This window comes from Rhinolophus hipposideros (assembly GCF_964194185.1).
Source record: "Rhinolophus hipposideros genome assembly, chromosome: 23".
NCBI lineage: Eukaryota > Metazoa > Chordata > Mammalia > Chiroptera > Rhinolophidae > Rhinolophus > Rhinolophus hipposideros.
Genome location: NC_138069.1, coordinates 45,057,442 through 45,073,379, shown reverse-complemented (window position 1 = coordinate 45,073,379; position 15,938 = coordinate 45,057,442). Strand labels below are relative to the sequence as shown.

Here is a 15,938-nt window from a genome sequence, read left to right as displayed (position 1 = left end):
AGCCCGGCTAACGCCGAGCTGTGGAGAGGCTGGAGGTGGCCCAGGAAGGAAGGAAGGAAGGGAATAGGGGGCGTGGAATGTCAACAGGTTCCTGGCACTGCACCCCAAGCTTCTCATAACCCTACACACAACGCCCCTAACTTCACTGACAGGTGGACGATGCCACCTGTTCTCACAGACAGAACAGGAGCTTTAAGTTTGGGGGCTGCCCTTGAGCCCACTCTAAACTCAGCCAGCCCCAGACCCGGCTGTGGAACGGGATGCAGCGACCCTTCCACACCTCTCACTGAGCTCAGGGCCACAGTTCCTCCCCAGCACACCGGTGGGTTTGCAAAGATGAGGGGAGAGGAGCACAGCAAACAGCAGCAGTGAGTGCCAGGGAAGGAGAGAAGGCGGGGCCGTCTGGGAATGCCCGGGAAATGAGTGCCCTGGCTTCTTTTCTGTAGAATCCCTGTCCTGACCACGTGCAGCCATCACTTCCAGGAGGAGCGTGTGCACGGGCTTTCCCAAACGCACTTAATGCAGAACCTTCTTGGGGTACCTTGGGCCGCTGGGGTTCTCTGCGGTTCAGTCTGAGGAATGCTGAAGCCCAAGGCAGAAAGGGGTGCGGGGCCGCTGACCGACTTTCCGCGGCCTGGTGCTGGCCTCTGGTGTCACTGGGAGCCCTTCTCCCTGTGCGTCCAGTCTGCACACTAGGCCGGGGCCTCCTGCCCACCTTCCCCATCTCACACACATGGGTTTCCCCAAAACACGCCATTGAAACTAACGGCGCTGCAACTTACAAGGGAGGCAGGGGGGTGACATGGCACAACCACAGGGAGGGCACTTAGTCACTTATAAAGTCAAACGTATGGTCGCTGTTAGTTCGGCTGCCCCACTTCTCGGTGCTCCCCCAGCAGAGATGAAAACGTGTTCCCATGAACAATACGGCATCTCCAGTCGTAAGAGCCCCACACTGGGTTTGACCCAACTGTCCAACAGGTGACCAGGTGAGCCTGTGTGGGCTGCTGGCACGCGTGACCCCGTGGACCAACCTCAAAGCCCAGACACACGTGCACACCCCAGGCCCCCGCTGTAGGCAGTTCTAGTCAGTGAGACCATCACACGGCAGAAAGCACATGGGAGGCTGTGGGGTGGGGCACGGAGCTTCCTGGATGACGGACATGCCGTGTCGTGGTCAGGGGGTCGGCTGCACAAGTGTGTGCATCTGCCAGCCTCCCCCAGCTGCACACTGCAGCTCTGGGGACTCACTTCCCTGTGTAAATGACATGGCAGCAACACAACTGCTCCATGAAGAGGGGAGCCGCATATTTTAAAACCCCCCACCCAGAGGCTCTTCTGGGCTTGTCACCGGTAACATGATGTTAACTGAGAAATAAGAAACTAATGTTCGGAATGCTGTAGAACTGAGAGCTGCGCATTTTTAAGTCATAAGTAGGATAACAATAAGCCTCCCACGGTGAACACGATTCCAGCCGGAGAGCGGCGTGTCTGTGGAGCTCCCCCCAGTGGCTGCCGGTGGACTTTCACCCTTGAGGACAGGAATGCCGGCTCGGGAGCAGGGGTGGGCGGAGGCCTGGCAGGGTGCAGGGAGCCCATGGTGCCATGCAGAAGGCTGCTCACAGGCGTCGCAGTTCCCAAGTGGTGAGCACATGATATAATTCAGTGACTTCTACGGAAGCTTTCACCCCCAACCAGTTGCTGAAAGCAAAACAGTGCACCGTCACGTGTTCCTGAAACACCAGGAGGAACGGAATGTCCTACAGGAACTGCGTCCACGCGGCCAGCAAATGCTGCCTTTACAAACCCAGTCACAGCAGCAGTAGAGGTGCTCAGTGCACACCGGTGCTTTTCTGCATACATGCACACATGCACTACACACGTGCACATGCAGGCACAGGCATGCGTACATATGCACACGTGCATGTACTGTGCACATGCATGTGCATTCGCTGGCCATGAGAGGCCCGCACAGCCGCGGCTCCATGGGGGTAAGGAGCGAGGGTGGGTGTGGACACTGGATTTCTGCTTAGTGATGGAAGGCACACAATGTTTACATGGCAACTCCACACTGGAATTTCTCTTCAAGCCAAGCACGTGGTGCATGTACATGTCAGGGGCACAGACAGGTAAAGAAGAAACAGATAATGTAGACTTTAAAGAATGATGGGGGTTTGGGAGCAACTTTTTATCAAAAGAAGCAACGGAGAATGACGGTGGCCCTGGGGCCCATTCGTGAGGGGCCCGCAGGAAGACATGGGTGTAGCCTCTGCTGCGCTGGGTGGGCCTGTTGTTAGAAAGCCTGGTGGGAGGGTCAGCAGCAGGGGTAGGAGACATGCGGACAACCCTAAAAGGAGGCACTGCAGCTGCCTCCGGCCGTGTCCCGGACTCCCAGGCTGCCCGAGGCTAGGATGCAGCTGGGACCCAGGAAGCAGCCAGCACGGCAGTGGGATCTCGGGCAGGTGGCCCTGCTCAGGGGCTCACCGGATTCCCTGTGAGGCCAAGACCCGCAGGGTGGCCGGTCAGCACCTCGGTCAGCAGCACCCAGAGCCCGCTGAGCCCCTGAGCTGCCAAGAAACCCCCAGGCAGTGGCCGGGCTGGTGCTGAGATCCACATGAATCCCTAGGCAGCTTCACCTTCCTTCCTCTGCTGATTGAGCAGCAGCAGGACCAGGAGGGCAGAATAAACAGCTCAGTGACAAGCAGCGATGGGACGGGGCGGGGGCTGCCGGACAGGAGAGAGCCTTGGGAGGTGGGGAGAGCTGCAGTGTTGTGGTGATGGCGGCACAACGCTGAACGCACTACAAACCACTTAACTGTACTTTTAAAACAGGTGAACGACGTGTACATATACCTTAGAGAAGGCTGTTTTTAAACATGTAAAGGTGTCTTATGAGTGACAGTCAAAACAAAGGGGTGATTCTGTTGGTGTCACAGGAAGTGACACAGAGCATAACCCCCAGCACCGCCCAGCAACTGCTCAGCTCCTTCCTGACCCTGCAGATGGGCTTCTGTGGACCCTTCATGTCAGTGGGATCATTTGTGGTCCTTTGTGCCCGGCTCCTCTCAGCACGTGTTTGCGAGGTTCGTCCAGGTTATGGTGAGTGTCCCAGTCCCACCCCCTCATGGCCGATCACACTCCACTGTGTGAATGGACGCAGCCCTCCATCCATCGATGGCATGTGGGCGGCTCCCAGCCTCCCATTTTTGGCTGTTGTGAATATGCATGTACAGTTTTGTGTGGAAGACAGCCACGTAGGGACGCCACTCGGCACAGTACGGCAGATGTGGGCCGAGCCGAGAGCAGGTGCTGCTGCCACCGAGAACGAGCCTGACCGTCCAGCACTAGCACACAGGGAACACCGACAATGCATCCTGGGAAAGGGGGACGCGCAGAATGAGTCCTGCCCCTTCAAACAAGTTGTCAACAGCCTGCTCAGTGCAGGGGTAGGACCGTGTAAAGAAAAAATGAGATGAGGAGTGACAAGGGTGCATTCCCCGAGTTGGACAGCCACCCCTGACTGACTGAGGAGGGTCCAGGCTCCGGGAGGGGAGGGCGTAAAGGCATGGCCCCCATTTGTCCCTGTCACTGTTTCCACAGACACAGCTCGTCACACGTGAGCTGTGCCTCTGCGTTGGCAACGCGGGGGCCTGGCCACAGGGGGCTCTGCAGGCCAGGACCAAGGCATGTAGCACACGTCCAGGGAGCTGGCACCATCTGTGAGGGGCAGTGGCAGGACCCCCATCTCGCCGTCTATCCCCAGGAGGGCCCCACCCCGGTCCCACATGGCCCACCTGCTCCATCATTACACGGGTCCTTACAACAACTGTGTGCAGCAACAGAAGGGACCAGCCCGCAGTCACCAGCTTGCAAGTGCAGGGCAAGGCCTGGAGCTGCAGTTCCAACTCGGAACCCAGCGACCTTGCCAAGCTAGTGCATGCTGCCCCGGCTCCAGGAACCCTGAGCGCCCTGTCCCAGGCTGGTTCTCCCAGCCAGACCAGGAGGCTGAGGGAGGCACTCACTGTCGAGGTAGCTCAGAGCCTCTCCTCCCACTCTGGCCCCAGCTCATTCCATCGGCGTCTGACCCAAGGCTGGGTCCTTCCAGGGGTGCACAGGACGGGGTGTGGCTAATGGCTGTGAGGTCCAATAACAAGGCACCTCATCTCCCAGGAAGCGGGGAGGAGAACCCAGGACGGTAAGACTGCCAGGAGCCCACTTCCCTTCTCCGGGAGAGACCAGCCAGCCCCCTCGGCAGCCCTCAACCTTCACGAGCCTCCCCACTCCCAAGCGAGCAGCTCCGCGAGCCCAGGCTCAGTCCAAGAACCTCTCTGGCACCTCCACGGGTTTTCCACGGAGCTCATGTGGGCTGTAGGCGCTGTCAGCGACTGCAGACTGACGGCACTGCTTAGAAAGTTCCCCCCTTCTCTTACGTCTCCACAGGGCTTATGTCTCATAAAAGGACATGGCCACCAAGTGGGGGCAGCATTTAAAGAGGAATGTGCACTTTGAGTTTCAGAGCAGGACTGGGGGGCGGGGAGATCTGTTTCTGAGTTCTTGCCTCCTTTTGGCAGAGCCTCTCTCCTTCAGGAACTTGGGGGCCCCGGCCGCTTCCAGATGCCCCTGCTAATCGGGGCCTTGCTGACCCCGTCCTCGGTTAGCCCCCCACAGCTCTTACCTGCCCTGTGCCCGGCCAGGCACCACTGGTGAGAGGCTGCTGGGGAGCAGCAGGGAGGTCTGCTCTCACATGGTCCTCGGGGCAGCCGCGCCTAACTCTGCGTGACCCCAGCGAGTCCAGGCACAGGCCTACGGGGCGATGAGGCAGAAGGTCAGGACTCTGGCCACCTGACGTCCACCCCTTGTGGGGGCAGAGGGCAGATCCCCTGGGCCAAGGGCACCAGGGCCCTGGAGCTGAGGCTCTGGGGGCGCTTCTGGGGGCCTTTCTTTGGCTACACAGGTTGTGAGCACGTCCCTTGTTCTCTGGGTGGGACTTGGGTCCTATTTTCAGAGCAAACGTTGCCCGCTTTCTGGGAGGGACTATTCGCAACGGGCCAGCGTGTGGGCTCCACAGGAAAACCACTGACGGTCTGGCCCATGGGGAAGCAGAGACGCACACACTGCCTTTCTGTCTGTCTGCAGCACTCAGCTACCTCCCTTCCCAGGTCCGCCTGAATTTTCTGGGTCACATGGCATGGCCACACCATACTTGGCTTAACATGCAGCGTGTGGTCTGAATGACTTAAGGCTGAATTCCTATTTTCCTTACAGAGCTGTAACTGTTTTCCATGAGCACAGAACAACTGAAGGAGAGGGTAAGGCTGGAAGCAGGGCCCTATCCCTCCAAAGCGGGCCCCCTAGCTGAGCCGTGTACGAACCCCAACCGCAGGCAGAGAGCTGGAGCAGAGTCTTCGCACAGGTGAGCACGGAGCGGGAAGCAGCACCCACCCTCCCTGCTGCCCTAGCTAAGTGCCTGTTCTCGGGTTTGCATTTGCGGTGTTTACAGGTAGCCAGGGACAGCAGCAGCTGTTTCTCTCTGAAAACCAGTCTGTTTATACTATCAGCTGGTTCCAAAGAAAAGTAAAGAAATGTATGTTTCGAGCATTTGGACTGGGGATGATGGAGCAGACTGCTGAGGTCCCCTCATTAAGGGAAGAGTAACAGTGACCCTAATTTGGTCTCCTGAACACAGAGCTAGAAAAGGTCTGTCAACTCTCAGAAAGGCGTGTAGGCATCGCCTGGAAATGCCAGATAAGTCACCGCGCTGGGGTTTCCTCCTGCGGCAAAACTACGGCCAAGTCTCCATCTGGCAGAATACAATGCGCGTGTCACAGCAAGCGCGCCCGGAACACACGTTTTCATGGGGCATGGGACCCAGGATGCAGGGGTCTTTCCTGACGGCTGCGGGGAGGGGCTGCGCTTCTGTGCTGGGGGGGCGGGCAAGGAGCCTGGGAAGGAAGGTTCTAGTTCTCAGACCATGCCAGTCCCACCAGCCTCCTGCACAAGTGGCTCAGTGTCCAGCTGACGTTCAGGATGAGGTGAATACCGGGAAGGAAGGTCCTGGCCCCTGAATCCTCTCCCAAGCGGAGGGAGGCAACAGACCAGCGCCAGGTCACCCGGTCTGACAAAATCTGCACTGAGCCGCTGTGCAGAGACACAGATGCGTGCTGAGTACGCACGCTGAGTACGAGCCAGGGCTTAGTACTTTGCCTCAGATCACAGTGGGGCGGGGTGGGGGGGTTCTACCTGCTGGGGACCATGACAGTCTAGGTGGGGATGATGATTGCCTGACGAGCTCCCAGGCAAGCAGATATGCCTACAAAAGCTGTGGGGATGGCAGGTGAGGCAGGGTGCTCTGCCCTGGCAGGAGCCACGTAACCCACTGTGTGAGGAAGGGGCGCTCCAGGGCCCACAGCGCTATGTCTGCTGGCGGCGTGTGTGTGTGTGTGTGTGTGTGTGTGTGTGTGTGTGTGCCCACAGGTGTGTCCAGGAGAGACAGAGAAGGACCACACTTTGGAAGGCCCAAGAGAGGCTGAATGGAAACCTTTTTCATCCTCCAGTGAGGTTATTTTCCCCAACAGCCATAAAAGACACTCAGGACAGTTCCTGGAGTTTGAGTCAGGGCCGCAGGAAGGGGGAGGAGGCTAGGGACCGACGCCCGTCCAGATGCCCCTGCAGAAGGAGCAGAAGGCCATTCTGCCACCGCGCCGGCCCAGACCCTGGGTGCTGGGCAGAGGCGGGGCCCCAGGGCGGGCTCTCACAGGCCCCCCTGACCTCAGTCCCAGGTTGCAAGCCACACCCAGTGTCTGGGCAAGCTCGTGCCGAGCCACGTATGGGGACACGGGCTGACACGGTGACTCATCGGGCCACTGACTCGGCCCAAAGTCTGCAGGGAGCAAGGCGACTGGAATGGAAACATTTACGCAGCCAAGACCAGAGGGCACTAAGAAAGCCAAGTCCTGCCGGAGGGTAGAGGGAGGGAGGGAGGGAGGAGCTGGCCAGAGGGGAAAGAGCTGGCCTAGGGAGGGGCAGGCAGAGTCCTCCGGAGGGCACCCTGACAGGAAGCTGCACTCCCCAATGACCACCTTCTCATGAAGTCACCACTCTCACGCTGTCAGTGTTAGGGCTCGTGGCAAGCAGGCACCCACAGCCAGACAGGGCACCGAGAATGACAGCTCCGGAAAGACCGATTCTGGGACCACAGGGTATCAGGTGACAATGTGTTCTCAGGGGGCCTCACCCCATCCAGCAAGCTGAGGACAATGCAGTTATTTGGCAGCCTCCTGACCTCACAGGTTTACCCTCTTTTTACACAGAAAACCAAGTTGTGAGGCTTCCTGGGCTCAAGCATGGGATTGGAAAAGACCCACGATGGCAAAGTCAGAAACAAAAGTCCACAGTAGGGGGACCGTTAGTAAATTATTGTCACAGCACTACGGTAATTACTCCCCATTAGATGACAATAAAACTGCAGAAGCATGGAAACCATTTAATAACCAAAGTGCTAAGTGGAATTAGCACAACTCCCACTGGATGTAAAACTCAACCATGTATATACAGGTCTGTAAGTGACAGTGATTAGCGAAAGGGAGGGCAGCTGCCATGAGAGGAGCCCAGCAGAGCAAGGCCTGCATCCTGGGGGCTGGAGGGACCCCGGGCAGGCCTAGGGGCTGTGAAGGAGGCAGAGCACTCCCCATATGTCAGCCTGCTCCCCGTCCTGCCCGTAGCGTCCTCCGGGAAATACTTATCCCCGTCATTAGGACAGGCTGCTGTCACGTCCCCACCTTCTAACTCTGGGGAAGCAATCCTGGGTAAGGTGGGGCCCATGCTTCCTAGAGCCATTCTGAAAGACTATTTAAGGAGCTGTAGTCAAGAGCTGCTATAAAGAGCAGAAAATTCTCAAGGCTCTGGCCTCGGGGAGCTCCCCAGGGACCCTTCTGTGTGGCTCAGGGAAGGACCCCAGAAGCTCCGTTCTCGGCTTGAAACTGGCAGCAGACGAGCCACGGGGTCTGACCTGGAGGGTCAGCCCATCTTCCCAGGAAATTACAAGCCTCAGGTAAGAAGCTCTGCTTTTGCTGGAGCGTACAGCAGTTAAAGGGGCAGGTCTGGCAGGGGTGCAAAGCGGTGCGGCCACGTCAAGTTCAACACACACTTAGCGCAGAACCTGCAACGTCACTCTTAGGTATTCACTCAAAGAGTAAGTTACATAAAACCCTGTGTGCAAATGTTTAAAGCAACTTTATGCATGATAGCCCAACCCTGGAAATAACCCAAATGCCACTCAAACGGTGAGTGGATAAGCAGGCTGCGGTGCCTCCACGCAGCCCGACGCTACTAAGCAACACAGCGGCAACATGACCCACGCACCCCACGCTCAGTCTCGCTCGGGGCACCCGACATTCCGCAAGGGTCACGCACAGGAACAGAAAACGGTCAGTGGGGCCCGGGGTTGGGGTGGGCTTTGACCACGGACCAGCGCAAGGGCTGTGGGGCGAGGGAACCTTTCTGTGCCGTGTGTGGTGTTTCCAAGGCCAGACGCACTGCAGCACATGCCCAACAGTAATTTTAACTGCACGTAAATGTAACACAGGCGTCTCGACGCCATCAGCTGCTGTTGTGTGACAGGGCGAACTACTCGCCACGGTGAAGAGCTGCCTCGCTTGTGAGGTGGGATTCTGCCTGTACCTGCGTTGTGTGGGAAGCTGTAAGGTCTGAGCACATTACTATACAGAAAGTGTCCCACTGGTGTCTGGCACCTGGGAAGCACTCAGTACGCGGTGACAGTGCACCAACCAGGTCTGACTGCTAAGAGCCTACTGCATTCGCTTCTCTGTGCATGCCCTCTCCCCACCCTCTCTCTTTTGGGGGCTGCAGGGGAAGACTGTCAAGACCAAAGAGAAGCCCAGCATATAAGGGAGCCGGGAATGGGTGGGTGGGAGGTTGGGTGGAAAAGCCGGAATTGTGGACAATTTCACAAGAAAATATGTTGTTATATTATCTTTCCAAATAAAATCCAAAAGTGGCGGTGAGGAGAGAGGTGGGCCGGCATGGCAGACAAGGTGGCTGAGCAAGCCCACTCCTGGGTATCCCCTTTGACTGCTGGCAGGACGGCCTGTTCTGACTGTGAGGCAGGGCGTGGGTGAGTGAGGCCGCCGCAGGACGGGCTCCTTACGGTGTGTACGCCCGGGGCACACGCTGCGAGCAGGGCTCGGAGCTCCTGGGACCTGGAGGCGGGTGACGATGAGTGAGCTCACCAAGTTTCCATCAGACTGCCCTCACCCAGACCAGGGATTCAGGGACACTCAGGGGTCACCATCAGGATACCTCGCTCCTGGGCCCAAATCTGAGGCAAAGGAGGTGCGAGACGGGGATCCTGTCTGGATGTGTACAGCCCTGGAGGCCATGAGCTCCACCCCGTGCTCACAGAGCCCTGAGGCAAAAGGACCACAGCCCGAAACACACGAGACGGCAGGGTGGCATGCAGAGGCGAGCGGAGCGCAGCGCACAGCCTGCCGGCCTGGGCGAGGGGATCCTACGAGGCCTTCCTGTCCTTGGACGTCCCCAAGCTGGGAGATGGCTGTTCCGGTGCCGGCTGAGCAGAGTGTGCAGCTGACGCCTGAGAGTTTAGGTAGCCTGTGGGCGGCAAGTCGGTGTCAGTGCAGGACACCCCTCCTGTCTGGGGACCCGTGAGACCTGTCACCACGGGGAGAAAGAGGACATCGTAAAGCTGTAGCTCCTCCATCCCCAGGAAGGCCCCTTGCCTTTGGAGAAAAGCACAAAAAGCAGCAAGAAGTAGTCAACAAGCTTTTCCATCAAGCCGGAGTCCAGGACCTGCTCTCAGGCCAGGCTGGGACACATGCGTCCTCCTGCCACAAGCAGGGGTGGCCCTGACAACGAACCCCAGGAAGTGCATGCAGCACTGGCCGGCTACAGAGACCGGACACCGGGACTGACCTGTGGGCAACATTCGCAAAAGAGTCTGTCCAATTTGCCTGAATTAAATAAAAATTTCCAATTACTTCCTCTCGGGCCAGCCACTCCTCTTAATTCCGATGTCACTGCACGGCCGGGACATCAGTCATCCCCTTAAGCACTGGGACATGGAAAACATCACAACTCATTGTGTCTCAGAGCAGGACATACCTGGAGACACAACCCTGGAGAACGTGGGTACAAATCGTGTCTTCAGGCCCGTGGGACAGAGCACGGGGATAGTATGGGGGCAAGAATGCTGTTTATGCACCAACATCAGCATTTATATAGTGCCTCAGTTTACCATGTAGCTGCGAAAGCGCACCTGTGAACCAGCACGTGTGTGTGACACCGTCAACCTAAAAACAAGAGTCCAGTTCAAGAGGCAAAGCATGCAATGCAGGAGCACAGCTTCCAGCAGAAGCCCAAATAATGTCCCAATTACAGGGAGAAAGTGACGATTTTTATGAGAAAAAGGAAAGGAATAGTTACATGAAAGGAAGAAAGAATTCTCACTGGAAGGAGCTGACTGGCTGAGCTGCTCCTGGCTGCACATGGCTGCTTACTGACGCCATCCTCAGACAGAAGGGCCGTCACCTTCAGTACTGTGATCAGGATGTCCTCAGTTGTGCTCGTTGCACACAGCTGTTTAGGAAACAATCGTATCTGGCCCACCCCAAAGGTTTAAGGAACAAGATGAGCGAGGCAGCCCCTCTGCATGGCTGCCCGGCTCTATTCATGTCACTTCCCATGATACGGTAAGGAAAGGCCACGGCAAACCTGTGTGTGCAGAGACCCACGTGCCAGACAGTCTGGGCGACGTGTAGCCTGCTCCTCTAGTGTTACACGCAGGGAGGAGAGGCCATCCACTTTGGCTCTACTTCCGAATTACATGTTTGCAATCTGTGGTCACACCGTGCGACTGCCAGCCTGGCCCAAAGCAAGGACGTGCACACACACACACACACACACACACTCACACTCACAGACACAGCTGCCCCCACAGAGTAAATGAAAGCTGGCTGTGGAGCCAGGCCCTCCTTGGAGCACTCTGTTAGAATTAAGTTTCCAATTTTATCTCCTTCAGTGTCCTTTGAATAAATAGTGATGCTATCTCCCAGCCTCATCTGCTATCTAGTTAAATTTAAGGGGGAGGGGACATTTATATGGAAACAAAATTACTCCCGTGACAAAAGATGAATTAGGAAGGCTCTGAGCCTGTCAGCAGTGTTCTTTAAAGCCCCAACCTTGGTCTTGACAGCTCAGCTGCAATAAAACCACTGGCAGATAAAAGGGTAGGAGGCGTCACAACCCGCAGGGTCCCTCACGTTGGCCAGAACCAGTCAGAACTTCTCTGGGTCCAAAAGCCAACAACTCATGCCAGCTTCACTCTGCCCAGACTCCAGGCAATGTGGGTTCTGGCCATTTCCTGCATGAGGGCAGACGCCCCAGCTAAAATAAGCAGGATGCATTGCATGGGCTCAAAGTCCGGGTCCTAGAACTCCAGCCCCCACAAATCCCTCACTGAACCCTCGAGGGGGGAGTGTGAAGACCCCTGCTGCTCACGTTCAAGGGGGCGGCACCTACATAGCTCGGGCTGAGAGCCATCAGGGCCGTGTGGGGTGGGGTGAGGGGAGTGCAAGCAGTGTCCAGAAAGGTGAGGCAGGGAACCGCAGCCAGAGCTGGTAACTGCCAAGGGGTGTGCTTCTGTTACAGGCCAGCGCTGCCGGGATGAGCTCCCGCAACATGTCCTGGGTACGCTACCCGAGCCGTGTCTCCTCAGCGGTAGAAGACGTCATCGCCTCACAAGGCATTATCTCCAGATGTGCGCACGTCTATGTGGCTCTGCTCGTCCCAGTGAGCTTGGTAACCGGACTGTTCAACTTGACCACCTTCATTCGGGGCCGTGCCAGGCTGGGGCGCCTGGATGTGTTCCTCTCAGACCTCACTGTCACCAACGTGCTGGTGACGCTGCTCTCACTCACCGCCGCCAACCGGCCGGACTACCTGGCCACAAGTCACCTGGGCTGTGCCGCCCTGTCCTTTCTGTCCAACGTCTGCTACTTCAATGCCCAGTACGTGCAGCTGGCCATGCTCTTTGTGTTCCTGCGGCGGGGCCCCTCGTCCTGTCTGCGCACGGACATCAAGGGGGCCACTGGGCCTGTGTGGGGCCTGGCCGCCCTTGGGGGCTGTGCCCTCTGCAGCTCCCTGGGAGTGGTGTCCCTGCTGGGCACGTCCGGAGAGCTGTACAGACCCACTCTGTGCCAGCTGGACCCTCTTACCGCCTGGCCGGAGTATGAAATTGTCAAGGTTGGCCTGGGCTGCGGGCTTGCGCTCATCCTGGAGCTGGCATTCCTCACTCTGCTGGCCGTCCAGCGGGCCCAAAGGGACATGGGCTCTGCTCACCCAGTAGTGGTGGCCATCGCCCTGACCACATTCACCTGCCGACTCCCCTATAACGTCGCTCTCTTGCAGCGGGCCCGGCTGAAGCTGCAGGGGGACATCGGCTCGCCCAAGGATGAACTCCTCTTGAGCCTCGCGGAGCTGGCCCTGTTTGGGGAGAGCTGTGTGAACTCCTTGGTGACCCTCTTCCTCCACAAACCCTGCAGGCTGGCACTGCTGACCCTTCCAGGGCGTCTCTTCCGAAGGTGCAGGAGAGGAGGGAGGCCAGCAGCGGCTTCTCCTTCCAGCGAGGATGGAGTGAGGTCAGAGCCCCGCCCACTGGAAACGGGCCTGACCGGCAGGTGAGGGGCGTTCCCGGCAGTTGGGGAATAAAGTCTGTGTGCCGGTGGGGGACAGGACCGGAAGACTCGTACTAAACACCAGCTTTCTGGCACTCAACTCAATTTACACACGAGGCCTTGGCCCAAACCAACACACTAAAGGATGCCCTGCAAGTGAAGGGCGCGGAGAACGTGGGAGAAGCCACCACTCCCAGGCAGAGCGGGTGGGAATGCGTGGCACGGTGGAGGGGGTTCCGGCTTGGTCTGCCTGCTGGCTGGCGTCCCTCTCTGGCTCTACCCCAACCAAACGACCAAGAAGGAACTGGGAGAGAAACGCACGATTCGAGTAACTTTATGATCTGGTCCTAAGTGGTCGTAGTTGCTTAATCTTCAGCTACCACGTAACTCTTGCCAAGAACGAACAAGGTGTTTCTAAGTTTATCATCCTCACTGAGGTCCGAGAACCATGCACAGCCTTATAAGCACTACCAGGATGGGCGTGAGCCCCTGACAGCCCTCCTTGCTCCTGTCACCTGGCAGGCGACATGCCCATCGCCAGGGGCTCCGGGTGGGCAGCAAACAGCTGCTCCCAAAGCACCATCTGTTCTATTTGATGTGTTGGCAAAAAGGCTAGGAGGAACACATGACAATAATGGTACGAAGTACGGCAATTGATCTTACTCTAAAGGTTCATCAGCATTCTACCGGGGTTTATTTTAAGATTTTCAGGGCTGAACAGAGAAGAGACATGCAAAGGAAGGGCTCTCTGGGCTCCATGGGGCCCACTACACCTTCGAGCTTCATCTGTTTTCTTATTACGACCACTTTTCAAGAGCATGCTTAGGTTCGTCACAAAATTAAGAGGAATTCAGAGGTTTCCCTTCCCCGGCCCCACGCGCAGCCTCCTCACAACCAACATCCCCACCAGATGATGCATTGGTTACGTTTGAAGAACCTGCACTGTCACTTCGCTGTCACCCAGAGTCCACAGCTTACATTACGATCACTCTTGGTGTACTTGATGGGTTCCGGCAGATGAATAATGACACGTACCTACCACGGTATCATACAGACAAATGACCCTAAAATTCTATGCTCCATCTTCTCCCTCAGCCCCACCTCGCAACCTGATCTCACTGTCCCCAGAGTTTTGTCTTTTCCAGAATGTCATACAGTTGGGGTGACACAGTGTGTAGCTTTTTCAGATTGGCTTCTTCCACTTAGTAACAGGCATTCAAGTTTCCTCCATGTCTTTCCATGGCTGATGGCTCATTTCTTTTTAGTGCTGAATAATAGTCCATTATCTGGATTGTCTACTTTAATGAATATTTTAATGTTAATCTGAAAACTAAAGAACAAAAAATGCCTTTGTGAGTTTATCTTTTCCATGTTTACATATTTATATTCCTTTTTGGAAGAATAAGGATTTGGATCTTATACATATAAGTAGCTTCTCTAATATACCATTAAAATATTAAATGCTTTCAAAAAAACTCCCCTTCTACTTCTTCTTCTTTACTTCTCACATATTGATGAAACCTTTGCTGTGCAACACATGCAGGGGCTGGTCTGCTCACGCATGCCCACGCGGGGACAGAGGAAGCACAGGTGACATGTGAGTCATGTGGAGAGCGACGTCGTCCTCCACCAGCACCGTCCACACGGACAAGCAGCGTCAGGCTGAGTGTGCAGCTGCTACTTTGTGTGGTGCAGGCATTTTCAGTAGCAGCTGGACGTTGTGGACGTTCCCTGCTCACCGTTTGAAGTTCACTGTCGTTTCTGAAGGTACCGGTAATGACTCCGGCAAGCTCCTCAGCACTTGTAGGCCAGCGCGATTCTTCCGAGGGTTGTTGTGAAGCTTTGTGGTCAGGTCGCCAGCAGCCCGAATACTTAGATGCCCTGTTCGGGTCCCTGCTTGTTCCCATAAATGTTCAATGGCGTCCTGTGGTCTGGCTGGTGCAGGTGAAACGCTGGCTGGCCGCCCTCCGGAGCTCTGGGGGCCGCTGCACTCCTGCTGCTCGGTCGGGAGCATCTTCGTGCCCTGTGGACACAGATTCAGCCAAAGGCTCCAGGGATTGCCACCCGGGCCTCAGGAGGGCTTTGTCACCGCGGCTCCCTCCTCTCCAGTGCTGTGCCCTGCCGGTGTGACTGCCTCGGCCCCCAGAAAGAAAGCCCATCATCCCCCAGAAAGCCCATCACTGCCCCTCCACCTGGCAGATCCTCCTGTGCTGTTGGGACAGGCCCGATGGCACAGGGTCCTCACACTGACCCCTCTCATGTGAAAGTCCTGCGCCGACTATGGCCCCAGTGTGTGAAAACAGTTGTCTCATGTTTCAGCTGGTTTTTAATGGTTTAGGGCAGGAGTACAAGTTCCCTTGAATTACTCATGCGTGGCCAGAACTGGAAGGACCTAAATTAATGTATAAAAACACAAGGACAGACACCAACAGCTTGCTAGTTTCAAAAGTAAACAAGGTGATTGAAAGTTCACGTGCACAAGGGGCTCCTTGGGGAAATGGCTGGTCCTAGGACTGGGCAGCAAATGTACAAGGTGAGCCTAGAGAATTCCATCTGCTGAGTTTCTAAGTACTTCAGCTAAAGGAATACTTTAGAAACCACCACAAGAATGGAAATTGGTGGTCCTCATGTTTTCTTTTCGGCAGTAGGGTCCTTTCTTTAAGCAAAAACCCAATATTGGAGGCATGAAAGAGGCCCTGCTGCCGCGAGCGGGAGGAGAGCCCAAGTGTTCCCACACCCCAACAACCGGCCCCATGGGACCCATGACTGACCCAGTTACCCCTCACCCTGTGACAGACTGGACACACTGAGAATAGCCACTTTTCAAGGACAGAGCCACGAGAAAGCTCTGGAGCCAACAGAACCAGGACAACTCAGAGGAGGTGGCTTTCTAGCCATGGCAGCAGCCTTGAACCCCGAAGAACGCCTACAAGAAAACTCAACTTTTAAAAGACAAATGAGAACTGATGGGAGGCGGGGGAGAAGCCACTTCCCATGGCTCCTGAGTCTCCCTGAGGACAGAGCTCGGGGATCACTTCAGGTGCAGCTGGGACAAGGACCCTGGCATTCAGCCTGGCATTCAGCCTGGCATCCCAGAACGCTCTACCCATAAGCACCCCCCGAGGAACTGGATGGTCCCTCCCCCAGCAGAACCCGGCATGCGCCATCGGTCTGCGCTCCTGCGAATAGTAACTCGTGTTCATTGGACTGAAATCCCTAAAATTGGGGTCC

General features: G+C 56.5%; 2 protein-coding genes across 9 annotated transcripts in view; one reads left to right on the top strand and one right to left on the bottom strand.

The window, feature by feature from the left end:
* Positions 1-15,938, bottom strand: part of CHLSN (cholesin) — a 98,515-nt gene that overhangs the window by 44,826 nt on the left and 37,751 nt on the right. The window contains exon 2 of one of the 7 annotated variants that reach the window (XM_081035722.1): positions 4,676-4,803. The exons of the other annotated variants lie outside the window; for them this stretch is intronic. The gene's annotated coding sequence lies outside the window, so the exon portion shown is untranslated. The remainder of the gene's footprint in view (positions 1-4,675; positions 4,804-15,938) is intronic. 7 annotated transcript variants of the gene reach the window in all.
* On the top strand, positions 5,264-14,606 carry LOC308491715 (uncharacterized protein). 2 transcript variants are annotated; one of them, XM_081035713.1, is made up of 2 exons: positions 5,264-5,413; positions 11,683-14,606. In XM_081035713.1, exon 2 carries the CDS (start codon positions 11,698-11,700, stop codon positions 12,712-12,714), a length of 1,017 nt encoding a protein of 338 aa, XP_080891839.1. In that variant the 5' UTR covers positions 5,264-5,413; positions 11,683-11,697; the 3' UTR covers positions 12,715-14,606. The 2 variants fall into 2 exon arrangements, with proteins under 2 accessions (XP_080891839.1, XP_080891840.1); XM_081035714.1 differs by lacking the exon at positions 5,264-5,413 and adding an exon at positions 7,311-8,050.